Genomic DNA, 27473 nt, shown 5'->3' with positions numbered 1-27473 from the left:
ACCGGTGTAAAGCATTCTGAAATGGACATCCCTAATTATAAGGTCTACTTGTATATACGGCCGCATGTTACGTTTCAGGCGCTTAAATTAATCGGTTATTGTCGTAAAAAGTCCATTGTTTTAACATTTTTGTTTTTTAACAATATGGCTGTTGCTTAGTTGCATAAAAACTGAACAGTTTTTAGCCTAAGTGCATTGTCTTGAACTTTGTAGCGTAAACAACTACTTTCAGAGCGCAAACAAGAGCAAATTTCGCATTGAGTTGTAATGTAAAATATATTGATATTTCAAATTGCTATAATTTGTATGTTATATTTGCTTTTTGTTATATGGGGAGGAATCAATAGTTCGAAAATAAGCAAAGGGAGGAATGTAACAAAAAAGGTTGGGAACCACTGATCTAACAGATTCAGTTTTAGACAAATCGCACTAAAATTATTCGGCCAAAACCGAATCTAAACCGCTGTATCGCTTGAATAAGGAAAAAGGTTGTTGGGTATACTTCACAAAAAAAATAAGCAGAAACAAACAAACACATTTAAAGCATGAAGAAGCATACTTGCTTATATCTGTTTTGTTGTAGATACTGGACAACAGAAGGTGAAAGGTAATTATTTTAAATCATGAAGCAACTGTTTTGCTTCACGGTGTTTTGGGTGCTGTTGGTCACGTGTGTTCAATTTACCAATCAGCAAGCGGCAAACATGCCATACCCACCTCTTCCGCAGGTAACAACTATTGCGAAACAATAAACTTAAAATGAGAAATCACATACAATTACTGATTAGGCTAATTGTTCTTAAAATTTATAATTTCAACAGTCGCTTCTGATTGATGCATGCAGATTCATATCTTAACAGTATTGTAAATAAAATTAACATATTGCCGTTCTCTAAATGTCTAAAATGAAATAAAATTATAAAATGAAAATCATTAATGTTCCTAAAATGTTCTTTTGTTTGGTACAATAACTTGTATGTTAATGTGTTAATCTGTTTCAGAGTGAAGTCAATGTAACTTCGGAAATTTCTGTAGACATCAGTTCCATTCAACCACTATTCAACGCTCAATTAAATTTCATTAACATTGTTCTCATTTCACTCGCTGATTTTAGAGGTAAAGTTTTTTCGCAATATTCGATCAATTGTAACTAGGAAATCTTATACTGTACCATTTTTATTGGCTCCATTTGTAACCCATCTTTGTGTAATTAGGGGAAAAAGTTGCAAAAAATAATTGATGGTAACTTAAAAAAGGTTGTTTCATTTCACACCGATTTTATTTCATATTCCATTTTGATAACGGAACCGTTTTTGTTGTAAAAGGCCTATAGCACCTCCAAGTAACAATGTATATTAGTATGAATAACAAAAGATACGCTTGCATTTTAACAAAAAGTGCATGCGTTCTTATTTCAGTGGGCTGTTATGGTAATGTTGTTGGTGTATTAATAACCACAAATGCTTAAAACCTACTTTACTGCCCATTTCCGGCGTTTAAAACGTCACTTACCTTTTAACCTCAATGCGGCCCTGCAAACGTACACACAACGAATTATTAGCCTACAAGATTTTTAATCTGTACATGTGCAGTAATCATTTTGTAAAAATCTACTTAGTCAAAATGTGATTGTAACATCAAAGTCAAATTGGATAAACGTGATGTTTTGAGGATGAGTAATACTATTGTAATTTAAACCGTCACTGCTGCCTCTTCTGACGTCATAATGACCAATACATTTTGTTTTTCCAGCTTTCCTTCAGACTTTTCTGGTTGGCGTGACTATCGACACAACAAGGCTTGGACAAGAATGGCAGTCGGTTTGTTTTTGTTTGTTACTCAAGGCCTAGTAGGCTTCAGAAGGCATACGAAAAATGCATCGTTGCTGCGAAAAATGTATCCAAAACAGAAAAAAAAAACATAAGCGTAATATGTACAGAATTCGTAGGGAAGAAACAAAAACCGTTACCGTCGTGACATAACCTAACAAACAATACTTTCTCGTGATCAAGATATATTTTACCATTGTTCTGTTCAACGAAACATCTGCCCAGGAAGAAATTCGACACTTTTGTTGTGACAAGGATTTTTTTTACCCATACGAAAAGTCACACTTACAGCAAAAGGAAAACACATAAGTTTCAAACATTGTGTTAATTAAATAATAGGTTTATATGTTGTAACCATATTGGCGACTATGTCACGTACGATCTACATTCGGCAAGCAATTTAAACCCATAACGACATCAAGTTTGGAGCCTGCGCGACTCTTAAGTTAAAACACGTGACACTTCATGCAAAAAAACGAAAAGTAATTTTCATGTACAAAAAGCAGGGACTTTGTGTGTCTTAAAATAAAAGTACTATTACTTTTGTAACAGGTCGCAAATTCTGTGGCAGGCTTCGCGACATGCATTGTCTTCGGATTCCTATTTATTTTGCTTGTTCCGTTTGTTGGGTTCATTTTATGCTGTTGCCGTACTTGTTGTGAAAACTGCGGTGGAAAAATGAAACAAACAAAGAAAAGAAGAAAGTCCAAATGGCAGTATTGCTTCTGTGGCAGCTTGTTGATCCTAACCATACTGGTCTTGTAAGTTTAAAATAGGGATTTTACCACGAACAAAATTTCCCGCCTAAAAATAGTTGACAAATAGTTTTTCTGCATTTTTGTTAAAATGACGATTATGAAAAGCGCTTTAAGACCTGTAAATATTATGTTGTAAAAATAATATTGTTCTTTTCAGTGCCCCCGCGGTTATTGTGTTTTACGCAAGTGATTTGACCACAAAAGTTGTCAACGATCTTCCAGACGAAACTGTTCGCATTCTTGGCTTCGGTTTGCAGTACATGGACATGGTTGACAATCAATTGGCGTTTATTGTTACCCAATATGATGTATTTAGCAATACTACTGTGGGAGAAGTGGATGGTGGGCATAGACATTATTGTAAACGGGTTAAACACAGTTTAGAAACAAAACATAAAACCTTAAATTTGTCACTGTTTTAAAGTTGTTGTTTTTCCTATTTTATATGTCAACAGGAAATTTGTTTCCTAGATTTAAGAAATTCTCTTGGAAATCCGATTCAAAGTGATCTACGAGCAATTGTAACTCCAGCAATTGACAAGGTTACCAGTTTGGAGTCCAGTAAGTATGTAAGACCACAAGATAAGACTGATCTTAAAATCCAAGGAAGACTTTAGGTTTGCCTAATGGTATTGACAGTGTTTAAGAAACATAAGGTGGATAAAACACTGTTATAGGGATTTTGCTATTGGTCTTCTGCCAGATATAACTTTATCTTAGCAGCATATACAAAAATAAAATTGTTAAAAATGTTTTGTTTGTTTGTTTAGGCACAGCTACATACGGAGACAACCTTCAAGTTTATGAAAACTCTCATCTATGGGATAGTGATTTAGCAACATTGAAATCAGATTTTGTTACATCCTTTCCCAATGATGGTGCTTGTGGGACTTCCACAGAATGCATGTCACTGAGAACAAGTATTGCTAACCTTAATTCTGGAGTTGACACAACAGTAAGAATTGTGACTATTTATTTTTGTCTTTGTTTATCGTGCACTGTACTACACACATTCAGTGTTATTTACTCTGATAAAGTTCTGGTTAATTACATATCCGGTTATCACTTGGTCAGTTTAATTGCATGGAAATCATGAATCTCAAACCACACGATAGCTATTTTCTTAAAAAACGCTGTTCCAAGTGTATGTGCAGTTAGTTGGGCATGTTGTTGAGTGTAGGTAACTTATTACTCATATTTTTAAAAACAGTTTGAAAAGAAAGAAACATTCTTTTAATGAGCACTTCTGTTAACAATACATGCTGTTAAGCTTATAATAAATGTTGGCAAAGTTATGCAATTAGCTGATTTTTTGTTTTTTTCACTTAAATGTTTTTCTAAACTCTATATAAAGTGGAATGATCTTTTAAGACTGATTCGACTGCAGCACTTGCAGCCACCAATACTTGGCTTGGTAGTCATGGTGTTTATGTAGCAAGCTACAATTCACTCTTTGACGATCCACTTGAACAAATAATGAATTCTTCATTTACAAACAATGGGATAGCTGCCTGTAAGTTTAAATGTACAAAACTTTTTCTTTTTTTGCACTTTACTGCTCAGTAAACTGTTTGTTTGATTTTTAAAGTACAATAATATTTATCACAGCTATTTATATGTTCTTATCACACCGTATGCATTTTAAAGAAATAATAAAGTGAACAAAATTTTTTTTTTCAACGTGGACATGCAAGATTTAAAAAACCATAGGGCATATATACAATTGTTTTTTAACACTAATGTATACTTTTTGTGCAGCTGTTGAGAATACTTTGAATTCTGCAAAATCTACTGTGGAGGATCAAACAAATTCAAGTGTTTTTACTGAAATCAGAACATCAATAGCTAATGCCCAGAATTCCTCAAGGACCTTTTTAAATGACATACAATACTATGACTACATTAGGTAAATAAACTGTGTTGATTAGTACTGTGTTCATTGTTTTTCATCCACCACTTTGATTATTACACAAACTTGTCAATTTGCCATTAATTTTCAACATGTGATTAGAAAATGTATGTGTTGCAAACCTTTGCGTTTAATATCAATTTGTGAGTGTGTTTTGGCTAATTTGTTATTGTTGACATAAATTGTTTTACTGCCACATTGAGGTTTGATTGAGAGTATTTGTCTGAACACATTTTAGTAGTTTCCTATTTGCTATAAAGAGCATGAATCTGGGGTCACATTGTGATAATCTGTAAAAAAGGAGGCACAAAGTGAAAATGGTTGAGAACCACTGATTAATTGTAACAAACCATTAGGTACCATTGTGTAAGATTAAATTGGTATGGTAATGTTAAAACAACCTTAGTTACCAAGATATTTTTTTTCAGATGGGCAGTTGGAATTTCTCTCAGCGTTTTCCTTCTCTTTATCTGCTTGTGCTTTTTTGTTGGGATTCTTCTTGGATTTTTCTGTGGCAACAAGGAAGAGTTACCAACAAAACGTGGAAGTGCTTCTAATGTTGGTGGCATTTTGCTAATGAGGTATCCATATTTTTGTGTGTTAATTTGAAACCTGGACATTGTTAAAACTGTGCCAGGCATTCAGCACATGTTGGTTAGTTTTGTATATATTTGTGCATAAACACCAGATTGTTAGGTCTGTAATGTGTTACTTTTTTGTTTAATTTGTAACGTGTTTTTAGTGGTGTTGGATTGATTTTCATGTTTTCATGGCTTCTTATGATTTTGGTGACACTGACTTTCTTGATTGGAGCCCCAGTTGAAAGATATTTGTGCCAGGGTCTAACTGAACCTTATGATGGACTAAGGGTAAATGTTTTTTTTTATTATATTTTTAAGTTTTTATTTAAAAACAATAAAATTATGCTAAATTTTCATTTGAAGTAAATTTTTGGGCTGATAGTTGAAGACAAAATATGCAAATAAAGTTTTAATTTGTGTACTCTATAAAATAGTGAAGACTATTTCCAAAGTGAACTATAAGACAAGTTAACTATAAGATTCTTATTTTATGTGTGAGAATGTAAAATGGACAAAAATATTTTAACTAAAAACATTTTGTTTAGCTTGTTGATGACTTTGCAACTTTGAATCTTGGCTCTGGAATTAATTCTACACTCAACGGTCTTATTGTGTAAGAATAAATTTTAAAACTAGATTTAGTAAGCATATTCTAAGATTAAACATCACTAAAATAACATATATGTTACAGTTTTGTAGTATAACACTAAAATTAGTAAAAAGTTAAACAAGAACAACATGGCCCAGTTAAATAATGCCTTTTCTTTAACCTGATAAATAAAAAATACCTTAAAATAACAAGAAATAAAACCCAAGCATAAAATGTATAAATTTGGACAAGCAATTTAGTCGAGTAAATGACCCCACTGACTTCATAACATTAACACAATGAAATTTTTTTCAGGTCATGCAAAGCTGACAGTCCAGCTATTGATGCAATTGGTTTTGGTTCATCATTTGATCTGGCAGCAGTAAGAGCTGATGTAGATCAAAGCTTTCAAGACATCAACTATGATGTGAATGTGAATCTGGCTACAGTGTTTAAGTTAGTAGGATGATGCAAATAAAAAATTAGCCATATAGCTGCTTATTGAAAGAGCCACAGACTGGTGATCATAGCATATTTTGATATACTGTTTAATGTTATGCGTATGCTCAATAGAACATACATGCCAATAGATTTTTGTCAATGTCAACGCCAAAAGTCCAATTTATTCTCCATTTCTTTTTAAGACTTAACAATCAACAATTAAGAGATGCAGTGGATGCTCTTGGAATGAATTCCATTCTGACTGTTTTAAGTGGGGTCACAGTGAGTTTTAACCCTTTCCTGTACAATAATATAGTATATTTGTTTTTATAGTGGTAAATCCAACATTTTTTTGTAAAAAAGCTATGTAAGCTACAAAATGCATTTACAGACATTGTTAGTGCTGTGTTTAGGACCAGGATTGATAATTGGTCCATGTTATAAAACATTTGACCAAACTACTAAAACAGACCAGTTGAAAAGATATAACATCTAACTTGCTTTTAAAACTGACCTATTTCATTTAGCTCATCTAACAGGCCCATTTATTCACAAGCACTCTGTTTATGATTGCAAAATACGCTCCTGGGTCTTGCATCCACATTGAAAATGATGTAACCTAAAAAATGTAAACTTTACCTTAAATTTTAACATATTTGTTTGTTTTTAGGTGGAGGCAACCCCCCAAAACTATGCCTCAGTGATTACAAGTATGAACACAGCAATAACTCAATTATCAGTAAGTGTAATGTTTGGTTTAATTAAAGTATTTTACTGGGTGAAAAAAGTGCACAGTTTGGTTGTACAAGTGTGTGTTTAACCTATTTGAACAAAATATAATGTATTGCGTTTTTTGTATGGCCCACATGTTTGAACATACCAATTTGTAAGTATTTGTATCCGGGCAGGTCACATGCAAATACATTGCTAAAGTTTTACAACAACTTAATTATAAAAATATTTTACGTCAGGGTACCGCACAAACTAGTATGATGGCCCACAGAGATGAACTAAGTAGACTTGCAGGAACACATGATCATGTCGCATGGAACTCAGCATTGCAGTATTGCAAAACTAATGGACCATTAATTGAAGTAAGTGTTTTAGTCGCATTCATAATCTGTGCTAACTTTGGTATTCCTGTTATAAGATAAATATTTTTGAACTTTTTTTTTGAACTTAACACAAGCAATCAAATAGGATTAGGTGGTTGCACTACCTACTCAGCCTTCTTGGCAATGTTGCAACTGCTTTAAAGTTCATGAATATGAAACGATTAGTTGCTACACTTTTGAGCCACATGTGAGCCTTTATCACTTTGTATCAGATTTTTTTCTTAACAATCTGCATATCTTGAAGGCTAACCGAACCACTGCAGTGGCCACATGTCAAACAGCAGATGAACAAATCGTAAGTCAACTGGACCCAATTGTAAACACTCATGTGCAAGCTCTTGACACCACCGTAACTGGACATGTAAACACCTATTTGGACTGGCTGGTCCTGGAGGTAAAACAAACATGTTTAAATAGGTGTGTAGTTAAACAATAAACAGATGGTTTTAAGTTACAACCCACAGAACAACGGCCTACCCAAGCTATGACTTTACCACCCTCTCACAGCTAGATAATTTTACTGTTCCTAAGCGAACGTCGTTAGGATTGTAACTTGATAGTGTTGGGCATGTAAGTTTCTTTAAAGGAACAAATTACATTTTGTTCACAGAGTAAATTCACAAAACTTTATTTTAGTCATTATCCATTTGGTGTTGGCACTTTAAGTTTGAATTAAATTGCTGTCTACATCTGTTGGTTAATAAAAAAAAATTTTTTTTCTAAAATTTTAGTTTTCTCTAGGGCTGTTATCAAACAAAGGTTTTGAATTTTTCAAATAATCAAATAATTTTTTTTCTTTCAAATCAAATAATCAAATAATTCAAATAATTTTAAAATGCAACGATGTAGGGCCAAAGTATAAGGATATTTAAAACTTATTAAACAAAAATGGCAATGTGGTTGTGCTCTTAGTCGTTAAATCAATGCTATACCTTTTTTTAATGAAACAATTTCATACAGACATGCTTCAGTTATTTTATGTAATTTGGCAGAGCCATGTACTCTCCACAGGTATTTTTTCACACTATTTTAGCAGGTTTCTCGTAGACACTTGGTTCATTAAACTTTGGTCTTTAACATTTTAATCACTTGCTTGAATAACCATAAATGTTACTAGGTGTAATTAATACCAAAATATAACCCTAAAAGTAAATTATCATACTTTAGTCCAATATATTTTGGGGAAAGTGTATATAATGCTAGAAACGGATGTTGCAGTGCTTTTGTTTACACTCCATTTCATAAAAGTGTCACCAATTTGTTCAAATAAATTAATTTTGCACCTAAATTAAGGTTGACTGCATAAGAAAAAATTATTTGATTATTTGAAATTGTGTAAAAACTTATTTGATAAATTTTCAAATAATTAAAAATTTCAAATAATCAAATAATTATTTGTTTGATAACAGCCCTAGTTTTCTCCCTTTTTCCAATTTTAGGGAGAAAACAACCTCGGAAATTGTGGTTTGATCTATGAGATGTTCACAGCATTGGTTACTGTCTCATGCTCCTACATAGTAAACTTCTGGGTAAGACTGATTTATTAAAAAGATTTATTTAAAAAAAAGTAGATTGTGTTTAATTAACAAACTTTCTACAACTTTGCAGAATGCATTCTGGTTCTCACTTGGCTGGGCTTTGTTTTTCGTCATACCCTGCGCTATCTTGGCAATGAAATTAGCAAAGTTTTATCGACGCATGGATGAAACGTAAGACTTTTCCATGAGAATTTTGTTTACATGAGTAAATTTTGCTACATGTAAAGCTGGGCATCTGATATTTTTTGTAAACAACAAAATATTTATAAGTTTTTTTGAGGTGATGAAATTTGAATTTGAAAATTATCAATGAAATTTAAACTAAAAATTTTCTTAGTCTTAATTGTTGTACTTCGTCTGATTTAAACCTGCTTTACAGAGACCATGTTGAGCCACCAGCACATTTAATGATGCCAATGGGGTATGTTATCATAAGTATCTTACAGACAAAATTTTGATGAAAATATTTTGGCATGGATTTTAATATGTGTTATTTTGTGCAGGATGAATGGAAATGGAAATTTCAAGTAAGTTTAACAGGAGATGAAATACCATTTATCAAAGTACACGTTATAAATTAATGATTTAAATGTTAAAAGTGCAACATCAGGAGATTCAAAGCCCAAAATATGATAAACATAACAGAAAATATCAGTAAGTTGCGTGGATGTTGCATGGAAAACATCAGCATGTTAAATAAAAAGGCATGCTTTCTAAAATGTCTTTTTTCTCAAGAGTGCTTGTGAAACCCTATTGAATGGCTTAATGTTCCCTAAAATGTATTTCATATTTCATCTATTTGTGTTCATCATATCAAGATGTGCCTTCATCAAACATGCTTGTCACTTTTCATGTTCATACTTCACTTTTGTGTAAATACAATCTGGAGTTTTCCCTGCGGCCTTTCTAAAAAAGTCTTAACTGGAAGTTAAACAGCAAAAGCATAAGTTTATGTTAATAATGCATGATGCATAATAATATGTACAATTTATTGTGGAGAAATTTTTTTTTTTACTTTGGGGTAAGTAAAACCCAAAAATATGTGCATGAGATTTGTTTGCTTCATATAAGCAACAAGCAAACAAACAGTGGTACATTTGCATGCCTTCATTGATAAAATAAATTGTAATTTATTCCTTACAGTGGGATACCAATGGATGAAAAACCTCTTAAGATCCCAAGGTAAAAACAGCATAAACCACCTGTGGTTTTAAGCTTAGAATCAATTGATTGAGCAGTATCTGACCCTCTGGCAGGCAACATACTTAACGACGATCACTGTTATTGTTCAAGTATAACTCTAATTATGGAAACAGGTTTCCAAAGAAACAGAATCAGTCGATAACGCTGGTTAAGAATATATATTTCGCCTATTGGCATCGTCAGTTCTGTAAAAGCAAGAAAAAACAAACAATAAAATGAAGATAAAACATCAACAGGCTAAAAAACAACACCTAAACCACTACACAGGTGGAGAAGCGCTAACTGTGCGCGTATGGGTCTGGCAAGCAATGACGCCCAAACCCGCGCAACGATCAAGTCTTATCAGAGACGCGGATGAAACGCGCCTAGTAGTCGCACGGGCACAATCGGAGATAAGAGGTAAAGGAGGGCGCAACGAAACGAAAACAGAAGAAACAACAAAAACAAAATACAAAAAACAATGTCGCTTTTTTGTGTTTTGTTTTTGTGCTTCTCCACCTGTGTAGTGGTTTAGGTGTTGGTTTTTTAGCCTGTTGATGTTTTATCTTCATTTTATTGTTTGTTTTTTCTTGCTTTTACAGAACTGACGATGCCAATAGGCGAAATATATATTCTTAACCAGCGTTATCGACTGATTCTGTTTCTTTGGAAACCTGTTTCCATAATTAGAGACCTGTGGTTTTATGTACACTTTAATCTTCAGGCACTTGCTGATTCAAGGTTAACTGTCTACTGAGGCAAATTCCAGCTAAAAGTTATTCCAAATTTTAAAATTGGGCAGCAACATGGGGTTTTCAAGTCTGCTATCATTGCCATGAATTTAAAGCGTAAAAAGCTTTTTGTTTGGATTGTCAATAAATAGACTAATAGTTCAAATATACTGCCCAAAAGATGGTACTTAGAAAAAAACAAGAAATCTTGTTTGAACTGCAGAACATCAATAAAATTAGAAAAAAAATAAGGAAGTAAATCTAATTTCATGTGAACTGTGTAATGACATGATAAACACTTTTAAATTTTAAAAATATTCTCATGTTTTTTTTTTGTTTCAGGGCCAAAACCAACAAAGTTACACCAGAACCATAAAACTGCAACTAAAAAACTTGTTTTTAGAAAGTTAGATATTATTTTTTTATTGTAAGCACATGCAAATAAGATTTAAATCATTATGCAAATGCATGTGATATTACTGTGAAAGTTGAAAAAATGTTTATCTGTGCCTTTTAAAACCTAAATGCCTGATGTTAGAAAAATGTTTTATTTTATATTACACACACACAGCTTAGCTTGTTTTTGTGCTTGCAAATTTGTCACATATTTTTTTGTAACTACATTTCAAAAAGGCATAAAATAAAATAAAAAAACATGACAAAATTGCATCAAAAATTTAGGTTATCATGTAGTGACATGTGTTTTGTTGATATCTCTATTGTTTTATCATGAGCACTTAGTAAGGCATATCTTTTTAATTTCCTTGCAAATGTTTGTTCACAAAGTTTCACATTTTGTTATTTATGTTTGGAATTTCCGTAGATGTGCTGGCCTATTATAGATTTGTTTTTGAGTAGATAGTAAACCCTAAATTGTACATATTTCCGCATGTGATAAGCAGGTTTTCTTCAGAAAAGCCAAAAAATCCTTTTTTGAATATTGCACTTAACAGTTTTTTGTATGCTTAATGCACAAATTGGTTAAAGCCAAACAATGTGAACATAGACAGTTGTGAAGTACACAATCTGCCATTTTTTGCATTTCCAAAACATTCAGCTTAATTGGGTACCGCCAACTATATGCATCTTTTCTATGAGAGATTGAACGCAATTATGTTGTGAACGTAATGTTCTATTCTCGAAGGATTGACATGCAAAGGTTAAAAGTTTGTTTTTTAATAAAAGTGTGCTTGTGACTGTTTTTATTCCCACAATCCGGAAAATGCCAGGACTGAAAAATAGGATTTGCGCAAAGGATATCAGCGCTAAATAAGGAAAAAACCCGATTTATGTTAATTGTGATGCAGGTGCAACTCCTCTCAAAACAGCCGCAGTTACAGGAGATTGTTTTGGAATTTGGTTCGTTTTCCCATCAAGCAATAAAGAAATTTGCTATTCGTGCAATGACAGTTTATGTCATCACAAAATAAAATTTTGGCTGCTAACTGGCTTATAGCACGATAAGCAGCCCATTTTATGTTTATAAATACGTTTAGTGTTTAAATTTAGAGGCTCTAGTCTTGCTGTATCGGCGTTCTGTCGCTATAGCAAAACATATGGCAGAGAAAATTGCTGCGAGTTGTGGCGTATTGGTGGAAAGTACTGACATGTGCGTGGGGATTTACTTAAAACTGTTAGAAGAAAAGCCTTGGTTGTACATTCAGTATTTAATGACTGACCCTTCAAAGTAAAAAAATCTTTAAAGGCTGCCGTATGTCACATTATCTGAGAAAATTAAAAAAAAACATTTAAAGGAATTGATATCGAACTTAGTCTGCATGGTTGCTTCGATCATAACTTCCCATTCTAAAATTGTTGATTTGTGACGCAAGAAACGATGACTATATGCAAGCAAAAGAAATTGTCTCGATCGGTAAACTTAACTTCTTTATGGCTATCATGGTACAAAAATATATTAAACAACATTGCATAATTAGCAGTGCCATAATTTCACTTAATTTCGACTAGTGTTGTTTTAAGTGTCAATCGTTTTAGATCCCAAAGTCTACGTACAAACTTGTATGCTTGCGCCACTACACACAACCACTTGGAAAGAAGGATTGCGATATCCGGAAATAATTTCGGCAGCACACAATTGAAGCTTTAATGAAGCAGTACAGCCTACTATTTCATGCAGTCACGTACCCTCCATATGGAAGAAAGTTTGGAAATTTCGTTCTGCTGCACAGTTTCTTTAGCATGCTGATTTTAAAGTTTTGTATGTTAAAAGTTTAGAACAGCATTCAGAAACAACTGTGGGCTCAAATCGAAAGACAAGTAAATCGTAAAATGCATATAGTTTAACTTTCAAGCAAAACTTTTTGACAGTAGTTTGTCGAAAACGAAGGTAGAAGTGGGCAAAGAAAGTCTTTACATTTGAACTAAATATGGTTTAAATTGCAAAAATCTGTTTAACCGTCCTTTGTGGATAAATGTGTAAATTCTTTTTGATCAAACTGTCCTATTTTTTGCAGAAAGTTTGTTACAACAAGGAATATGTATAAGCTGGTGCTGGTCTGCTTTTTGTGTTGCTTGTTGGCAGCAAATGCAAACCAACAAAAGGATTTGGGTGACATTAAGGACCTAATTGAAGTCATTGACTATGAAATTAGCGGGGAAGATTTACTACAAAACTTCAAAAGCACTGGAAAGGCTTTGGTCATGACAGGAGTTAGCAAAAAGTGGCCAATGTTCAAAGCGCTTCGCGATGTCAAAACATTTAAGGAGACTTTACAGAATGTGGAGGTAGTTAGTTCAATGGTACACCACGATAGCTATGCAACCCAGCCTTCGACTATTGGAGAATTTATAAAAGATGCGCTATATGGCACCAAATTTGAACTTGATCTCGACGGCCAATCTATAAACAATATGGTTCAAATGCCAGTTGCGTTAACGTCTTGTAAACCACTGCTTGATGAGTTTGCTGAAAACCATGACATGACCATGACTGGAACTAAAACCCTGATGCGGTCTGAAATTGTAGGGTCTTGTACCACAAAAGATATGATGTTTACTGTTATGTCGGGTACCGCGAAGGTTCAGTACTTAGGCAAAAAAAGTAAATTCCTAATGCATTCTGGCGACCTGGCCTACTTTCCGCAGGGACAGTGCGTGCATATCAAGTCGAATGGAACTTTTCTTGGTGTCACAATGGTCTGGAAGAACACTGTATCCGATGCAAGCGAATGTGAACGGCCCAGCGCCTACTCCAAAATGAAGGACGTAAAAATGACTGAAGAAGATTGGAAGATGACAAAAGGCGACAACGAAATACCGGACAAGACACTAAACACAGGCTTTACAATGCCTCCCATAGGGTTGGGTACAGCGCGGTTACTTGGTCAAACTTACATGATGGTGACTTCAGCTTTGGAACTCGGGTACAGGTTAATAGACACAGCACAGATCTACTCCGGAGAAGAGAGCTATGAGGATTTTTCGGTCACGTCTGAAGAAGAGGTTGGAAGAGCAATAAAAGATAGCAAGGTCAAGAGGGAAGACATTTTCATAGTCACTAAACTTGATTCCGACTTTACATCCTACGAAGATGCCATAGAACGCTGTTTGGGGTCTCTTGAGCGCCTCCAAACGGACTATATAGATCTTCTTTTGATCCACGAATTCGGCGTAGACAAATGCAAATATGGCGACAAATCTGGCAAGTGCGTGAAAAGTCGATGGCAAGCATGGCTCGCATTGGAGGATTTGCAGTCACGTGGTTTAGTGCGTAGCATCGGCGTCAGCAACATTTTCCCACGTGACCTGAATCAGTTGCTGAAGGTTGCCAAGAGTAAAGTTTCGGTGGTGCAGAACTGGTTTGATCCGTTACACCAGGATCGCGAAATTCGAGATATCTGCGCCGAAAAGGAAATCGTCTACATGGGATACGGGTAAGACATAATGTTAAATAATGTGAGCAACGTAGTAAGAAAAAAGTCAAAGGATCAAAACTTTTTCTGTCAACGTGTCCATATCGAAATACAGAGATTTCGAAAAAGCAATTTGCAAAACATTAATTGCTAACTTTTTGCAAGTTAGAAAATTAAACACCTGGTTCAGGGAAATGCACAAACGCTATAATATTAACGTTGGTCGAAATCACATTTCTTCTTTGTCTCGATTTCCTGTGAGTTGGACGACACTTTGATGTATGTAATCTTTTTTGACTTAAACTGTAGCTGGGTTTCCAATCTCAATACAGTTGAACATGTAGGATATTTCTTTGCGGGTATATACACGCCTCACGCATGAGAATATGAGACTTGATGGGAACCCTGATCGAACAAGGTCACAGCTAATGAGTAACCATTTTTGCGCCTCTTCCCGTCCTTAAAGTGATCCGCTGTTTTCATAAGTTCACATTCTGCATTTTTGCAAACTAAACAAGTTGTATACGCAGAACCTTCGGCAGAATGTGGATTGACGACTTCGAAATGAAATTCAACCCCATACTAACCAACACAGTCCTGAAGGATGTTGGCGACCAACATGACCTTCCATTGACCTCGGTCATCCTTCGCTGGGCACTGGAACAAGACGTTGTCGTCATTCCATGCACCACCGATCACGAACATCTGGAATTGAATCTCGGCACGCGAAATCAGTTCCTCCGCGAGGAGTCCCTAGAGCGCATCGAAAAACTGGATGACACTATTGGTAATCCGGATAAACGCAACTGGAAGGCGCCAGAAGCACCTACGCCAGAAAAACCTACGAAAGATGAGTTTAGAGATGAACTGTAATTAGGATTTGTAAAAAAATGTTTTATAGTTAAAGTTGCAAAACTGCTTGTTCGAAACGCAAAAAGATTTTTTACTTTAGTGTAAATGAGCGTTTTGAACATATTTGTCAAAAACACTGTAGGCCTAGGCTACTTTAGGTTGGAAAAAGCAAAGGTACGAAATCTGGTTGTAAGGCAAAATACATACAATGTGTACCACTGTTTGTAAAACACGTGCAGTGTGATGTCGTATAGTATTGTTATGTGAGAGTTTGTTATTGAACGCTGTGTTTACGTTTGTTTTGTAACAAAGGAATACACGAGTTGGAAAGAACAATCAGGTATATTTTTGCAATTTGGTACAAAACCAATGAATGGAGAAAAACAAGGCTTGGACCAAGTAGTTTAAAACCAGTACCAGTCATTCAATATCATCACTAGTCACGTAACTCTCGTACAAGTCATACCAAACTTCAACAATCACAAGCAAATATGCTTGAAACAAATAAGCGGAGAGACTTGCAACACAAGCACTTTCCTGTTCAGAAATAATATTACCGCCACCACAAATAAATTTCTATAGCAAATGTTCAAATTTTAAACACGGAATAAAGTTATACATCTGTTAGGAAACTACCAGTCAGTCAATCTTTTGTCACCAGCTGCACTGATAAGACCTCACAGGTTGAAACAGAATGCACTGTATGCAGCTTAGCAATCATATGGAAGTTGAAAAAATATGCCCTAAACCTGTTCAAAGTTTTAAAAAAAATAACTAATATTTTTGGGGCAATATTTTATGTCAAAATATGGCAAATACTGTACAATAACACAAAACGAAATATCTTCTACATAGGTTTATACATTTTACAATTGCTGCTACACTATTGCAAAAAAAATTAGGTGGCACTGTTCATTACTATACTGTTATTGTACAAAAAAAGAGCCTATATTTTAGTATCAATTTGTGTCACTGCTAGAAAGTGCAGGAAAAACAAAAATTAGTAAACAAATTTTCTTTTTTTTAATAGATTGTTAGTAATACAATACTATGTCAAAACACAATTGCACATTCAGTAAACCTCAGTTAATCTGGACCCGATTGGGACAAAATAATTGTCAGATCCAGACTAACCGATGTCGATTAGTTAAAAACTCACCACATTACTAATCATTTGTACCTCAAGTTTTGTCTAAATTAAGCGAAGATCCAGATTATTCGAATCCAGTTTAACCGAGCTTTGCTGTACATCTAAAAGGGGTGTTTCCAATTTTTTGAAGGATACATTATAAGATTATTAATTTAGCGAAAAATGTAAAAAATGAAGAAGTGTGGACTGATTATTTTTTTTAGACCATTACAACAATTCTACACATACAAATTTAGTGTTTTTAGCAGTGATGCATAGCGCAAGACATGTTATGCACCAAAAAATAAAACACAGAATTCGGCACAATGTCTTTAATCGGCCAGGCGTACTATGATTTGTGGCACATGAAACACTGCAATTATTTTACACTCCGTAGAGAAGATATATACCTGATTTCACAATTAAAATGGCATTTTATGCCAATTAGTGCATAGTATACAGTAATATACAACTACATGTATGTACATTAAACGGGAAGTTTTGAATTAAACACTATATTTGAAATGCCTGTATTATAATTATTGAGGTATTATACACAATAATTGGTACCATTTAAAAATGAACATTAGTAAAGAAGCACACAAAAAATGGCAAATTTAAAGTTGTTCTGCATTATAAACATTAAAACTAAGTTTAAACAATTTTATAACAGTAAAACAGTTTATGTACAGTATCCATAATTATTTTGATCTTGCAGTGAAAATGGAATGAAACATTTTAACACTGTTTGCATTAGTGAAATGATTAAAAATTATTTCGATCAAAGTAATTAACACAAACTAGAGATTTAAAAGCAGGAATGTAAAAAATATTTTCTTGATCTGTTACACTACTAGAAAAGCATTAAAATATACAAAGTTAATCTACCAATACTAAAAATTTGCACATGTAGGAATACAATATACAATTTAAACAACTTTTTGGTCCCGCTTTCATGCAACAGCTTTTTCCATACTTCCACATAGGTGCTGAATTTCCTAATGCAAACAAACAAGGCACAAAGAGAAGTGTACGGAGTTATCACCATTCCAACTATAGGGCCACTAATAAAAACAAACCAAAGCACCCAAAACTCAAAAGAATAAGTGGTACCTGCTTTATATGGGCCTATTAATTTTTGGAAAATAAAATAAGATGAGGTAAAACAACAACCAATTTTGAATGCCTACACTCCCTTTTCCCCCCAGCAGATTGGCAGACTGTATAATGTTTATGTGTTTGGTATAGGAATGTTAGGATTTTGCTGGATTATATTGACCGACAATTTTTTCAAGCTCTGGAAATACAGAGGCATCTTCTATTGTAGGAGAAATCTGAAATAAATTAAAACACAATGCTTAAAATTTGTTTTTTAGCTGACTTACAAATAAAGTGTTAAGATATCAACATCTTATGTGCATTTTTTGCATGTTACAAGATAAACCATTGCAACAGTCAAAAAATGTTATGTCCGACATTAAAAGTCCTAGGACAAAATGAATGTACAGCTGGTTTACTAAAAATGTTAAAAAGGAATAAGTTTAACTTCAAATAAAGAAGCACATTTCATTTTTTAACTATGTTTATGAATATATTACACCCAAGCTCAGCACATTTATGTAAAATCGGGCTATCAGTTACCTTGTATGGTTTTCCATTAGATATTGCCTGTAGTGATCCACGGGGTGTTTTACCAGATCGGGTTTTTGGCAATCGTGGCACAAACACAGCATCTTTAAATGCTGCTACTGGACCAATTTCTGATCTTACATGCTTGATTATCTCAGAAAGAAGGCTGCTTTTACCCTCACATTCTAAAATTAGATGAAAATCTGTAACAAACTACGAAAAAGTACAAAACAGTAATAGAAAACAGAATAAAAATAAATGCACATACATGTATTTTTTCTTGCTAAAATGCCTCATAAAAACTTTGAAAAAACACTTCATCAACAGAAACACAAAGGTACTTTTTTTTCAAACAGGAATAAAGAAATTTATAACTTAAGAGTTTCCTAACAAGAAAGTGAAACCAACAAAAGTTTACCTGGTTTTGTTACAACAAAGCCGAATGGGACTGAACCTTTTAAAGAATCATTTTTTGCAACTACAGCACTTTCCAATACACACTCATGTTGGTTAATAACCTTAAAACACCAAAATAAACTTGTTGACAAAAACAGGCCTAAAATGTACATTTTCTGTAAAAAAAGCATTAAACATACCAGGCAGATTAAAGCCTCGCATTTATATATTGCAGCAAAATGTGATGGGCCTCAAATCGAGTTTTAAATAGGGTTGACATATTTAAGCTTATTGTGGAAAAAACTGATTTACCTCTTCAATATGGCCACATGACAATCTGTGACCAGCTACATTAATGACATCATCAGTGCGTGACATCACAGAAATATAACCTTCTTCGTCCATTACTCCAGCATCCATTGTATCATAATACCCCTGCAAAATTACACAATAATGTTTTTAAGAACAAATAAGCAATTCATTACTGACCTTGTACTTAGCAAAGTAAGCATTTTTAAATCTGTCCTCATCATTCCATAGAGTTTGAAAAGCTCCTGGGGGCAAAGGTAGTTTTGCCACAATGTTACCCAGAGTACCACGAGGTACTTCCAATCCATTGTCATCAACAACACGCACTGTATGAAACATTACAACATATCATATCACACATTCAAGCCTAAAGGCATTGTACAGAATTAAGTGGGTCTTCTAGGCATTAGCATATGGGAAGGCAGAGCTAGAAAAATCTAGTCTGTGGTGGGATTCAAACCCACAACAGAAGTTTTGACTCACGCTCTAACACCGGAGACAGGTTCAGTGGCAAGAACACCGACAGTCGAATCACAAGCATCTAATCTGCCTTGTATGCTGCACATGTCTTTGTAGTAGGGTATCACCAGATTGAACAGTATCAGTTAAGGTGAATATACATTCACACTCGGATCAGCCCTGAAGTGTTTACGCAGACCAGTGACTCACCCATAGACCATAGTATGCCAGGTCTATTGAAGGTGTCATACTGAATCAAGCTGGACTTCCAAGCATTGCCATACAACAGGGCACAAGCTAGAAAAATCTAGCCTGCAGTGGGATTCAAACCCACGACACGACATAGGTCTTTCTGGGTTCACCCTTTAAACCAGTGGTTCCCAAACTAAACTATGCGAGATGTCATTAGGTGTGCCACAAAAAATGTTGAAATTAAAATCAATCAAGTAGAATAGTAGTACCAGGTGCTTAGACCACTAGGCCAACATGCTCCACGTCTCTGAGATTTTCAACTAGGCTATTTAACTACGAGAGTGACCTGTATAGTGGCTTTATGACATCATAATTAGTGCCTTTGTCAGCTAATTTGCTGTGCCATTTGAAACTGAAAAAAATTTCAAATATATTTTTTATTCAAATGTTCGAAGTGTACCAAATAATTTTTGTTTTTTTCTAAAATGCGCCTTAAAAGAAAAAAGTTTGGGAACCACTGCTTTAAACAAACGGTTTACTTCTGTAGGTATGCTAAGATTTTTGTGGTGTGCGATTATATTGACAAGTATGCTCAAAAAGCCAAAACAAAATACAAGGTAAAAAAGCATCAGATACTCTTCTGATTAAAATTAAAAACTCAACTTACAATCCCATCCTGGCACTGGAAGACCTGAACTGCCCTCCGGTGGATTTGGTCGATTTCCGAGGCCAATACATGAACAAGTAATGGCACTGCCAGTTTCTGATTGCCACCAGTGATCAAACACTGGAGCCCCGAAAGCATTTTTGCACCATTCATAAGTCGCTGAGTCACAATGTTCACCGGCGATGAAAAGGTTTTTCAAACTATTTCGAGAGAAATATACATTTGATTTATTTGAGTTTGGCAAACAAAGTAAAGTTGTCCATTCAAATGTTTATTCATAGAATATATCTTTTTGGCAGAGTTATATGCCTAAAAATGATCAATGTTTATTTAGACATGAAGAACAGTCCCAAGTGGTAATTGATTGTATATTTTTTCTTGTTACAATCTTTTTGACATACAAAATTTATAAAAACTGAGGAAAAGATTATTTTTCAGACTGTTAGATCTTAGTCAAAATTTTGATTAAAGAAGGCTACAATTTTTTTACCAAATTTCCTATCGTAACATGAAACATTAATGTTAACAATACATACCCTGACAAATCATATTTCTTTGCATATTCCGCATTTGGATCATCACGCTTGATTGATCGCATGGCAGTGGGAGCAACAAACAAACAAGAAACATTGTGTTCACTTACAATGCGAAAAAATGCAGAAGGATCAGGTGTTCCAACTGGTTTACCCTAAAAACAAAGGATTTGATGACATTCAGTAAGTAACCAAACCAATGGTTCTAACCCAGCGTTCTCAACAGGTAGGCCATAAAGCAGTTGGCAAGTGGGCCACAGACCTAGGGGAAAAAGTTCGAATCTATTTTGTACAGATCGACTCAGTGTGGCTCGCACAAAACAGAAATGTATGCAAACAAATTGCAAATCAGGTAATGATAAATATACATGTATAAGAGTATGTTGTATTTGTTGTGTACACTTTGGCTTGTAAAGAACTAAATACTTTCAAAACAAAATTTAAACAGACTAATATATATTTATTACATTTACATCAACCTATTGAAAAAAATATTGAAACATGGTAAAAAAATACTGGAAGATATTGAAAACAAGATTTTTCAACCAACTCAAATAGAAGAATTTTTTTTATTGTCTACCTCATATAATACAGTGGTTGTACCATATAGCAGTGGTGCATGTGCTCCATAAGAATGACCAACTGCCCAACCAAGGTCAGCTGCTGCCCAATAAACCTAAAATAAGTAAAAGTAATCTTTGGTGTATTTATGTATTAATCGATGCAAATGAAAACACTAAAAATGTTCTCTTTATCCAGGTGGGATTCACATTGTGTTTGCAAAGCACAATATTAAAAACAATTAAAACCTATGCACAATCATTAAAAGCAACCAACAATTAACCAAAACTAGATACCACGTGCATGCACAAAAATAACATATCCTACCTCACCAGGGTCAACATCATATATTGACTTCATACTCCAATGTAGCCTCACGGCATGGCCACCTGTTGGCCGAACAACCCCCTTTGGCAAGCCTGTGGTTCCTGATGTATATAACAAGTACATTGGGTGGTTGGACTCTACCGGTACACAGTCATGGGGTCGTTGCTGTGACATCGCATCATTCCAATCCATATCTTGGTCTTTGTTTAAGTTTGCAGCTGTCTTAAGAAGTACATTTTTTGGTAAAACCCAACAGACAAAGATATTACTAACAGTGACAATCTTTTGTGACTTTGGTGGTTGTTTCATTTTTTCATGCCCTACAAGTTATATCAACTAGTTCTAACATTTATCTTAATACCAATTGTCAACATTTTGTACAAAACTTTTCCCAAAAGGGGTGGATTGTTTGTTTTTTAAAGAAAAAAAATCAATATTTTTCACCCAACAGACTTGATTTAAAACTAGAAAGGTGGCTTTCTAATATACTTCCATTTTGTATATTCTATATCCTATATTACCAATTTACTACACACATCATTTGATCTACACATATGATTGCTTTTGCAAGCAAAAACAAATGGGTCCCCACACGCGCGTTTGTGCGGATTTACGGCAAACAAATGTTCCGGTTATTTTTAGACTTTTAAGGAAAAACTTTTAAAAGGCATTAACCCAACTTTAAGTTTTGTCCAAAAAAAAACAGTAAATAAGAACAGGAAAAAATCTTTCAATTTAATCTCATGCTTTGACCCAGATTTTGTCATTCAAGGTCAGTTTTTGAACACAATTTTCAAAACTAAAATGTGCGTGATAACCTAATAAAACGACATAGCATAGCTGCGCAAAAACAGCTGATTTCTAATCACCGAAATGACTGTCTCGTAAAACGCCTGTCCGGATGTCAAGCTGAGCCCTCCCGCTCTGCATTCACCCGCCTTAATCGTAAACCAATAAATTACTCCATTGAGATGTGAGACTTCTATCTGACTGACAGTGTACACATATTATGGACCGTAAAAGTAACTATTTGGCCGATTAAGGCAAAATTTTAAATACTAAACGAATAACCTACTGCACATAATTGTTTAACATTTTAGCACACTAGGGCTTGTATTTCTCGCCTAAAACTAAAACTTATTTTTTCGGGGTATAGGGGTGAAAATTGGTAAATCCAATAAAAAGTTACAAAATTTTTTAGAATACCTTACATTGCACCAACCAACAAAGCATGAAACTCTCAGATTATGTACTTTAGTCAGTACAGCCGTTTTAAAAAAAATCGTTTTGGGGGCCCGTGGGTGAACCCTGGGTCGTTCGGGGTCAAACTTCAGAAGGATCAAATCTGGATTAATAACTAACATCTGTGCAAATTTGAATAAATTTAAAGCACTCTTTCTTGACCAAATGCGTTTAACAAACCAGCATTAGACACAAACGAACATTTTGGGGTTTAAGGGGTGAAAATGGGTAAATCTTTTTTTTTTTTTTCTTTAAAATAAAATTCTTTAAAATACCTTACATTTCACCAAACAACAAAGCGTATAACTCCTAATTGAGGTACTTTAGTCAGTATAGCCGCTTAAAAAAATTTACGTTTTGGGGGCCTGTGGGTGAACCGCTGGGTCAATCGGGGTCAAACTTCAGGAGGATCAAATTTGGATTATTAACTAACATCTCTGTAAATTTGAATACATTTATAAAGCACTCTTTCTTGACCAAACGCGTCTCACAAACCAGCGTTAGACAGAAAAAAGAAAACGAACAAAAACAATATGTGACCCTTCAGGAAGGGGACCCATAAATAGGCAGCATGTTGTAAAAACACACTAATACAAACATAAGTAAGAAAAAGATACTGTATGTAGAAAAATCTGAAATGCTCACCATGAAAGGTCTTTGGTAGATTATAGATTTTAGTGGTTTGTGCGAAGCCAAAGAAATGGCTTCATCTAATATTGGTTTGTAGTTAACCGTTCTTGATGGTTCAACACCACAGTTTGTTGACAGAATCACCCTAAAAAGAAAGTCAGTAAAAAACAAATTGTTTTTGTGATCAAATTTACATTTATTCTGTTTCATTTGTCTTTGTACACAGGTTTGAGCTGACAATGGCAGCTACGTAGAACACAAACGGCATACAAAATAAATTCTGTAAGATTTATCAATAAATTGTAAATCTATGCAAATTTACTCAATGTTTTTAAAGAGTGCTTAAAAACAGTGGGTAAATTTGACCATATAAACAGTTTGTAGCTACCAAGGCAGAAAGTTAGCATATATGTGAATAAATTTAAATAGGTAGTTCCCTAAGTTCCCTATAAACATAGAAACCTACTTGGGTTTACAGTTGTCAATTCTCACAGATAATTCCTTTGCAGCAAAACCTCCAAACACGACCACGTGTATTGCTCCTAGTCTCACAGCAGCCATCATTGACACAATGGCCTGCAACAAAACACAAATTCTAAAAAGATTATGAAAACTAAAATGCACAACATATAAAACAGAAATACATTTTGTGAAAAAGTCATTTAAATCTGTCAGATTGTCAATGAGAATGATAATCTTTATTTGTATACTGCACTTAAAAATGAAAAAAATACTATTGTACCAACAAATTGCTTCACTGTACAGAACAGGAGGTTGTCTAAAATCTCACCTCTGGTATCATTGGCATATAAACCATCACCCTGTCGCCCTTAGTAACTCCAAGTTCAGATAAAGAACCAGCTAAGTAGGACACCTGGAATATATATAAACAATATTGAACTACTTTAATGTAAATCATCCAAATTAAAAACAAACAAATTTAAAAAAATGCTGTTCCTAATAAAGAAGCAAATGATGAGGCAATAGCGAAGCAAGGTTTTAATGAACTTGTAGATTCGTTTGCAGTGATGTACGACTAACTATGCTTGCATTAGTAAGGTTATAAAACATATCGAAGTAAGTGTCAAGCAAGTTTGTATGCGACTAAGGTTGTAACTTGTACTACACAGTGTACATGTGAATAGTAGCCCTAGGACCTAGGTTATAGCATGGACACTGCTATAATACTGTTGTCACAATTGTTCTAGACCACCCTTTGACAATATCCTGCTGCCACAAATTGTCACAAAATCTCTCATTTTTTATCGACTACAATGTGCCACCTTTTCCATGCTGCCCTTTTACTTGGAGCAGCCACCATTGTTTTATCTGTCCAGAAATGGTCTGGGTGAGTCAATGCCTTGAACCTGAAGCGAGCTTTGAAAGCACTCCCCTACCATGAGACAAACTCATTTCAACCTTGCGCTGGTAAAGTTTACTGTTAGGGGGTTTCTGACTTTCTTTGTGAAGTAATTACATTGGCTCAATAGACATTTGTGGCTTTTGGTGAATAGCTTGTGCTTGTTTTAACTTTATTCAACCATCTTTTTGATTCCCTCTAATTCAGTGGTTCTCAAACTTGTACCAATCACGTACCACCTGATGACTTTTTCTACTGCGTATGACCTAAATCCTGTTTGGATAGGGAAATGAAGGGATTGGCATGTTCTACTTGACTGGGCTAGCATACTTCTGAAACCAGCAAGGTTAGCAATTTCAAAGAAATCTTCAAGACATGACATTTGGCCAAAACTGGGGCTGAGTAGTTGGGTCAGTTAGGTTGCATTTCATGACCTGATAAATACAGCAGAAAGCTAATCTTGAACCACCTTAAATGCTCCGCCTACCACTTGAGAACCACTGCTCTATTTGAATAAAGCTTAATAAGAGTAGCTAAATGTAAATGGGAAAGTTTATTGCCAATCATAGTATGTGTGTGAAGAACAGAATCCTGGCAACTCCCAATTACAAAACATAATTATCTAGTATTGGAAATGACCTGTTCCAAAAGTTGTTTGTAAGTAAGTTTAGTGATTGACTGGGTGACTGGACTGTCATGAATTATGGCAAGTTGGTCTGCCTTGCCACTTTCAACATGACGATCCAAACAGTTGTAGCAATGATTTAATTCCCCACCAGTAAACCTAAAAATACATTTAAACATTAACAAGATAGCAAAATCAATATTCTATTGGCAAAAATGTGTAATCCCAGTGAGGTCAACTACATGGTCCTATTTTAAGGTAAAAGGTCCAGTTGGTAATTGAGAAAAAGCAACAATAAGATCGAGGGTCACCGTTCTAGATTGAGATTCAGTTCTCAAGGATTTTTTTTCACACTTACACATAGGAGTGTTTAACCAACCCACACTTTTAGATTACTGATAGGGTACCACTGTCTTTTTAGAAAGTTTGCCTAGCAATGTCTCATTGCACACTTTGTTTCCTGTCCAGAAAAACATAAACAAATGGGGCATGACTGAAAACTCAACCATATTGTTGGCTTATAAGGTGTACAGGCTGTTTGCTAATTTCCGGCTTATACAAAGTTGTACACAAGCAACATACCATTTTGTGAAAGGCAAATTGCTCGTATCCAATACTTTATCCCATTTTTTGAACCAGACAAGTTTTTCAGCAGCTTCTCCCCAATAACTATCTGGGTCTTTTATGCTGAGGGGATAATGCACTTCATATGACAACTGAAAGAATTAAATAAACATTATTTTTACTTATTTACTTTCAATTTGATTATGTATATAATTTACAGTCATGTAGGTGAGAAAGGTCAGACTTGTTTTTGCCAAGGCAGCCGTAAATTTTGCATGAAAATGTGCAGAACTATGTAATATTGATTACCATCACAAATTTTTTTTTAAAAGCAAACGTTTGCCATGCAGGGGCCTATGCCGTTTTACATAAAAATAAAATTGAGTAAAGTCTAATATTTTCTAAACCAGCTATAGTTCTCAATTCAGTTTAATCAGGATGCAAACATAACTATTTTGTGCTTTCATAATATTTTATGTGTTTATATAACTTTTTTTTGCAAAACTGAAATAAACACAAAACTTGCAGTTATTCAGCCTCTGTCAAGATTCTAGGACTCTAATTACCAGAAAGAGACAAAGTTTAAACACAAATGCTACCAATATAGAATTAGGTAACAACTACATTAGCACAAAATGCCAACTTTGGTCCATCACGAAACAACTTACCCTGCTGTTAAGGTGAAATGAGTGTCTGGATACATATCTGTGCAACTCTTGGCGTTTACAAAATTTTATGGACCTTTTCAAAACTCGAACACTACACAGTTTCATTGCAAATGACCTGTTATTTCACATTCACGAGTAGGCTCCTACTGCAGGTCAGAGGTTTAGCTTTTTGTTCAAACCAAACTGTGGTATGTCTCAAAATGTTCTAAACGCTTTCAGTGTGCTGCGAGGCTAATGTATTTCTTTATAGTTTGCAGTTTAATTTTAATAAATTGCTGATTCTAGGTTTTTAACCCACTATATAAATAGCATAGTTTTACGTAACAATTTTAATGCGCCAAAACTAAATATTTTTGCCTGCTTAATTAAAGTAACTCAATAAACGTGTTTTATCTGTCGTTTACGGCAGCCCAAAAATTAAGGCAAGAAATTATAGAACCATTGCAGCAAGAGCAACGCCAAGCAACACAGCCACGTGAACTTGCAAACAAATTCTGCACACTCAGCAAAACATGACCACTGACTGCCATCATAGAAATTCCCGCAAGCAATTTTATTTGTGATTTTTTAAATGAATCGTCAAACAGCATTGCAAAACAAAAGTGTCATAAACAAAGCGTCGAGAGTTACCAAAACATATACTGAATAATAGTAATGGGCGATAAGTCATAAACTGTACGTTTCATTTTGATACATTTTTACCATTTGGGTCCTTAATTGGCAACAGGGCTTACGGCAAGAATTTGCACAATGTGCGCCAAAATGTGCAGGTCGAAATGTGCGCA

General features: G+C 34.5%; 3 protein-coding genes across 4 annotated transcripts; 2 read left to right on the top strand and 1 right to left on the bottom strand.

Moving 5' to 3' along the window:
- The first annotated feature begins 591 nt into the window (after positions 1–591).
- Positions 592–11874, top strand: LOC145228100 (prominin-1-like). Of its 2 annotated transcripts, XR_013860026.1 has the most exons (24): positions 592–728; positions 1002–1116; positions 1753–1820; positions 2382–2590; positions 2745–2929; positions 3059–3148; positions 3358–3542; positions 3959–4100; positions 4346–4493; positions 4925–5077; positions 5239–5365; positions 5623–5690; positions 5982–6122; positions 6311–6389; positions 6778–6846; positions 7079–7201; positions 7467–7616; positions 8662–8751; positions 8831–8931; positions 9140–9181; positions 9264–9287; positions 9360–9414; positions 9904–9942; positions 11016–11041. XR_013860026.1 is itself a non-coding variant. In XM_080093088.1 (23 exons), exons 1-23 carry the CDS (start codon positions 624–626, stop codon positions 11047–11049), a joined length of 2487 nt encoding a protein of 828 aa, XP_079949214.1. In that variant the 5' UTR covers positions 592–623; the 3' UTR covers positions 11050–11874. The 2 variants fall into 2 exon arrangements, 1 of the variants encoding a protein (XP_079949214.1); XM_080093088.1 differs by lacking the exon at positions 9360–9414 and having other exon boundaries at positions 11016–11874.
- Positions 11875–13082: 1208 nt separating this feature from the next.
- Positions 13083–15733, top strand: LOC145228102 (uncharacterized). Its single transcript, XM_080093090.1, has 2 exons — positions 13083–14566; positions 15076–15733. Exons 1-2 carry the CDS (start codon positions 13170–13172, stop codon positions 15416–15418), a joined length of 1740 nt encoding a protein of 579 aa, XP_079949216.1. The 5' UTR covers positions 13083–13169; the 3' UTR covers positions 15419–15733.
- Positions 15721–26949, bottom strand: LOC145228101 (acyl-CoA synthetase short-chain family member 3, mitochondrial-like). The gene is made up of 15 exons (XM_080093089.1): positions 26689–26949; positions 26039–26172; positions 25471–25615; positions 24262–24345; positions 23938–24047; positions 23487–23616; positions 21600–21821; positions 21292–21387; positions 20715–20866; positions 20179–20378; positions 19041–19186; positions 18864–18986; positions 18574–18673; positions 18168–18340; positions 15721–17860 (listed from the first exon to the last, which is right to left on the bottom strand). The coding sequence occupies exons 1-15, from the start codon at positions 26791–26793 to the stop codon at positions 17780–17782; spliced, it is 2001 nt and encodes a 666-aa protein (XP_079949215.1). The 5' UTR covers positions 26794–26949; the 3' UTR covers positions 15721–17779.
- Between the last annotated feature and the right edge of the window lie 524 nt (positions 26950–27473).

The sequence above is a fragment of the Phallusia mammillata genome, chromosome 5 (genome assembly GCF_965637545.1).
Source record: "Phallusia mammillata chromosome 5, kaPhaMamm4.hap1.1, whole genome shotgun sequence".
Lineage (NCBI taxonomy): Eukaryota > Metazoa > Chordata > Ascidiacea > Phlebobranchia > Ascidiidae > Phallusia > Phallusia mammillata.
The sequence above is the reverse complement of the archived record's forward strand: the minus strand, read 5'-3'. Positions and strand labels throughout refer to the sequence as shown.